The sequence below is a fragment of the Chrysochloris asiatica genome, unplaced genomic scaffold, assembly GCF_000296735.1.
Source record: "Chrysochloris asiatica unplaced genomic scaffold, ChrAsi1.0 scaffold00053, whole genome shotgun sequence".
NCBI lineage: Eukaryota > Metazoa > Chordata > Mammalia > Afrosoricida > Chrysochloridae > Chrysochloris > Chrysochloris asiatica.
This window is the reverse complement of record NW_006408571.1, coordinates 17,443,998-17,449,997: the sequence shown is the minus strand read 5'-3', so window position 1 is coordinate 17,449,997 and position 6,000 is coordinate 17,443,998. Positions and strand designations below refer to the sequence as shown.

General features: G+C 43.3%; 1 protein-coding gene across 1 annotated transcript in view; it reads left to right on the top strand.

Moving 5' to 3' along the window:
- Window positions 1-6,000, top strand: part of GABBR2 (gamma-aminobutyric acid (GABA) B receptor, 2) — a 474,372-nt gene that overhangs the window by 260,541 nt on the left and 207,831 nt on the right. The window contains exon 6 of the mRNA XM_006863147.1: window positions 1,058-1,258. Coding sequence (XP_006863209.1) covers window positions 1,058-1,258 — 201 coding nt within the window. The remainder of the gene's footprint in view (window positions 1-1,057; window positions 1,259-6,000) is intronic.

Below are 6,000 nucleotides of genomic sequence, written 5' to 3'. Positions count from 1 at the left end.
TATGATGTTCTTGATGTCATCCCACAACTCTTCTCCTCTTTGGTCTTTGGTGTTTTATGTATCAAATCTGTTCTTCAGATGATCTCTAAATTCAGGTGGGATATATTCAAGGTCATATTTTGGCTCTTGTGGACTTGCTTTCATTTTCTTCAGTTTCAGTTTGAATTCCTGTAAATATAAGGGAGTTTTTTTAGGATCTGGGATTTAGGTGCACCATGCTTTGGGTGTGGTGCTGTAGGATAAAGCAGTGAACCGCAAGGTCTCTTTGAACCATGAGATTGATGGTTCAAATGTATTGGAAACCCTATACACGGTCACTATAAGTTAGAACCTATTCCACAGCTCTTAAAAACAACAGTGTTTTGGATAAGTATTAAAGAGAATGTTCAGGTTGCCAAGTGGCATCTGACATAAACTACATATTTAGATTGAATTGTCTTAGCACCTCTCAAAAACTGCTGTCCCTGAGTTATGCCAGGAGGTGACCTCAGCTGTCAGTAAGGCTCTGTATGCAAGAACAGCAACAGGAAGTCTGCTCGTTGTCTAGATCCTATTAGTACTCTGCTGGCTAATTTGATAATGTCCTGATATGCAACTTCCTGTGAGAAATTTGATTTTTAGGATTAAAGAAAACATTTTGTTTCCCTTGAGAATTTGGTATGTTCTCTCCTTATTGATGCTGAGAGCTTGTTGCCCTTTTCTCTTGGGCTGCCAGGAAGTTCGGGATGTAATGTATGTTTAATTATGCATAGTGTTAGAACCTTTGGTCTGCCTGCCTATATTCAGTTCATTTACCTGAAATGTATTATAACTTAGATTGTCCCTAGCCTTTATGATTCAAGTTTTATTCAGTGCTTATCATTTTATTGTGCATATTGGCCATAAACCACCTTGGATTCTTTGAGCAGTAACAAGGAGGAGGCCAAGCAAATAATGGAATGCTTAATAAACCCTCTGGTAGAGAAGGTTTGACTCCCCTCTACCTCTGTCACAGGGCACAAAGCCTTGGACAAATGTCTGGCTAAATATGCCTTCCTGGTCAACCCATCTATTGCAGGCATACGAGGAGAACATGTATGGTAGCAAATACCAGTGGATCATCCCGGGCTGGTACGAGCCTTTCTGGTGGGACCAGGTGCACATGGAAGCCAACTCATCCCGCTGCCTCCGTAAGAACCTGCTTGCTGCCATGGAGGGCTACATTGGTGTGGACTTTGAGCCTCTGAGTTCCAAACAGATCAAGACCATCTCGGGAAAGGTCAGTGCCTTGGTCTGTCCAGTGCTGCCCCCAGACCCTTCGCCTTTGATCATTTTATCTCATGATGCTGGTTTAAAAAAATTTTTTTTAAGTGCGTCTTGGCCCTTGCTATGCAACTTTATGCAAATCAGTTGACCTCTCGGAGTCTCGCTCTCACCTGTGGAATGGGAACAGGCAGCCTTCCACTGCATGCCCCTCTCAGGAATCGTGGGACTCAGTGAGGCCAGAGCACTGTGTAGACTGTGTGTGTGTAGGAGAAGGACCTGAACCTGCTGCAATACCAACCACAGGTATTGCCTTTCACCAGGGTTTTAGTCCCTGCTCCTCTGACCTGCAATGTCACTTTGAGGTTCCTGACAACCCAGAGGAAGGAAAGTCCCCTGATACAGGTGCAGTAGACCAGACTGGTTTGAACCCCAGTTTTGTGCCCTTGTGCTTGAGATTTCTGAGTTTCTGTTTCTTCACCTTTATGTTGTTGTTGTTGTTGTTGTTGTTAGTTATCAGTCCTGGCAACCTCATGCAGCTGGAATGAAGCGCAACCCGGCTCCTGTGCTCAGTTGTGGGTTGGACCATTGTGACCCATAAGGTGTTCATTGGCTGGTTTGGGAAGTAGATTTCCAGTTGTTTCTCTGGAACCTTTTCTGCATCGTAGCAATAACACACAAGCCTCCACTGGCAGGCAAGGGGTGGCTACACATGAGGGCAGTCACTGGGAATCAAACCTGAATCTCCCACAGGGAAGGTGGGAAGCCTGCTATTGAACCATCACTGCCCCCTTATCAGGATACTTTCAGCAGAGGGTAATATGGACCCTTCTGGGGTGGTCAGGAGGATCAATAACAGATTGATCGGTATTTAGCACATTTCCTGGCACCTTGGTGCTCAGTGCGGAATAGCTGCTGGCATGACTGAGAGATGTCTTCCCCAGGCTGTCCTCACCGTGAATCATGAGGCTATTACACTGATAAAGAATGGTGTACTTTGGAAACACTTTTGTATATACCACAGCCTTCTGAGACAAGCAGAGCAGGTGTTAGTAACCCCCAGTAGGAGTGTAGCCTTGAGAACTAACGACAGTCCTGGAGAAGACTGTAACACTCATTGCTCAGTAGAACCAGCAAGCAGCCAGCATTCTGGTACAACACACATTATTCGTTTCTGTCTTCTCTAAGTTCATGAGCATTGTTGAATTCTCCACCCCATACAGGGTTCTTCTGGTAGTGTGATTACGAGTACGGCTGTTAACCTCAAGGTCAGCAATTCGAAACTACCAGCCGCTCTGTGGGAGAAAGATGAGGCTTTCTGCTCCTGTAAAGATTTACAGCCTCGGAAACCCTGTGCAGGGTCAATATGAGTCAGAACTGACCCCAGGACATATAACCACCAACAACATCCAGGGTTCTTACCTACCTGAATTCCTAAGCTTCATAATAAAGTAAAAAATATATATATTGTTGTTGTTGTTAAGGGCCATCAAGTCGATTCCAACCCATAGCGACCCTGTATAGGGTTTCCAAGGAACAACTGGTGATCTTGGACCACCAACCTTGCAGTTCAAATGACTTTGCAATCTGATGCATTAGAGCACAGCGCCACACCAGGACTCCAAACAACAACTATATATATATATATCATAAATATCTATGTGTTGTTAAGTGCTGGCAAGTCAGTTCTGACTCTTAGTGACTGTATCTAAGGTGTCTGAGGTTGTATTTCTTTGCAGGAGCATAAAGCCTCATCTTTCTGCTTCAGAGAAGCCGGTGGACTTGAAACGCCAACCTTGTGGTTCTCAGTCCAGTGCTGATTGTCCAGGGTCATTGCTTGCATTCATTATCTAATCTCAACCAGAGCCAGCTCCACACAAATTATTTATTGATTTGTTAAAAAAAAAAAAGAAAAGAAAAAGAAGGCAAATCATTAGGACACGTTTTGTAAACACCACTTTAGATCCTGCTGGCAGCTGGAAGAACCTGGGAAAACGCTGGTTACAAAATGTTGAAAGAAATATTTTCACACCAAAATCAATGAATATATATATATATATACTGAGATGTTGATTTATGAAAAGAAACAACTGACTTTATTTTAGTAAATGTTATTTTTAGAGGTTATTCTAAGTTATTAAAAAATACTAGGGTTCAGGGATACCCCATATTTTATTCTAAAAATACTGAAAACACAATAAGTTTAAAAAAAAAAAAAATCCATGGAAACAAATGGTGTAATGAGTACACTGAGAGACTTAAGGAAGATGAAAGACTTAAACTGAGACCCACAAGCTACCATCAGAGGGGCCAGAATGCTGCTGGAAGGAGCCTGGATTTTACCTAGGGCACTGGGGCGGTGTGCAAGAAGGGGAAACAGTGCACAGGAATGTGTTTTAGGAAGATCCTTTTGGGAGGTCATTTTTGGAGGAAAGGTTTTGACAACATTCACCAGTTCACTAACTTCTTTGTTGTTTTCAATTTGGAATCAGTGAGGAAGTAGACCTTGCTCCAGACCACCAGGAAACTCCTAAAATGTCAGGAGACCCTGCTCCTGTCCTCAAGATCTTTGAGGCAAGATTCAATTACAAAATGATTGAAGTCACACAGGGAAATATGCAGCCACTTTGCCTCTTGGAGCAGGGCCTCAGGCTTGACCTCCAGAGCATGCTGTTCAACTTCTCAACAGATTCTCAGATCCTTCCAGTAACAGGGGGATACTTACTTCTCCACAGTACCTCCATTGATCCTTCTGCCCCTGTATTCCTTCATAGACTTGGGAACAGTGGCCACAACTTCAGAGGCATCCCTTCTTCAGACTAAATAACCCCAAACCCTCCAGTTGCAGCATGCAGATCCAGGAATGACACAAGTGGCAAAATTTAAAGGGATGCCAAAAATCTCAGTAGTCAAGATAAACAATATTGAGTGTACTATTTTAAGTCAAAATTAATGCAAAAAAAAAATCCATGATGAACAAAATATCAAAATTTTAAATAAAGTAGGATACAATGCTATTCTTTTATGACCTCCTTCACTGCCTCACCCTAAGCCTGGCCCTTTGGATCCTGACTTTATTTAAAATTAGAAAATTGGTTCATTATAGATTTTCATATCCATTTGACTTGTAAAAAACATTGTTTATCTTGACTGAGTTTTGTTGGCTTCACTTCACTGAAGTTGGACCTTACCTGCCTCACCCTCAGTCTGGCTCACCCCAGACCCGGCCTGACCTCTGCACTTGCACTTGTGGAACATTCTCTCGACAGTGTGGAACCCATTTCTATTTATGAATAAATAAAGCATTTCTATTTATGCTCTGACCACAAGCCAACTTCCCCACCACCACCAGCCTGCAGAAGTCTGCGGCTAACGGAAGTACTAGAAAGTCAAGACATGCTTCCTGAATTTCAGTTTGTGTTTGCACAACTACTCAGGGACATCGTCAGTGGTACTGGCTGCTTGGCTGATGCTTGGGGTCTGCAAGTGTCTGTAAAGACAAGCAAACACTTGTGAAAATATGAGCAAGTCAACAGGCTCTTGCCAGCCTCACCATTTTACAGATGGAGACACTGAGGAGCAGAGAGAAAGAGGACACAGCTAAACTCTGCCTTCCTACCAGAGCCCTTCCACTCTCCCACGCTGGGCCTCTAGACTCATGCCCCGCTCTTGGTGAGAAGCTGTGTCATAAGTGGTTTCTGATGGACAGGCAAAGAGTAAGATGGCAAAAACAAGTCATTTCAAATTCCAAGGACTTTATGGTTTCTAAAACATTCTGTCTGTTGCTTCTTTATTGTATCATTCAAGTGAGTCTGTAAAGTGACATTGTTGTCAAGTACCTTCTAGTTAGTTCGACACATAATGACCCTATGTAGAGTTTCCTAGGAGTGGCTCATGGATTTGAACTGCCTACCTTACTGTTAGCTGTCCAGTGCTTATCCTACAGCACCACACCAGGACTCCATAAAGTGATATACGTGCCCATTTTTGGACAACCCAGGCCAGTGGCTGGTAGTCAAGAGAGCTGAGTGCTCACCTGGGCGTTTATATCCATTAATCGGCAACTTCAACAAATCATTCTCCTTCCCTAGGCCTCAGTTTCCTCAACTGAAAGTAAGAGGTTTAGACTAGATAACTCTTTCAAAATAAAGTTCTCTGACTCTGAATAAATATGATATTGAGGTGTTACATCAAGTGGCGTGACATTTTTATAATGATCAACTGTGAAATTCTCTAGAATCAAAATTACTCTTGTTCGAGGGGGGGTCATAGAATCTGTTAGTCCTTTCTGTCAGAGTTCTCAGTGTTGGCATGAGTAGCTCTTCAGGCTTCCCTGAGCACATTCAGAGTTCAGTCTTCCTGAAGCTCACTTGCTTGGTCTGCCGTGCTTTGGTCTCTAAAGGCAGGCTGCTTTCTCTTTGTTGAGGTTCACTATCACCACCCCATCTCCGTGAAGTGTCTCTGTTGGCGTTGGTTGTTTGAAGTGTCCACTTCCATTCTTCAAAATCTCGCTAGATTTGTTTCCATCATGAGCATTTATAGTCCTGCTCTGATTACTCAGTGGATATTTCAGCCTCTCTGATGAGGACATTCCTCCCTTGTGACTGTTCCCCTCTGAGACATGGAATGGGGGCCAAGGAGGCAGATGGAGACAGTCACAGAACCATGGACTCATTGGAGAGCTCAACCCCTCATTGAAGACGCAGGCTCATTATTTGGAAGAGTCTTGCAATGTTTGCTGGCAAGAAACTTCTGCAA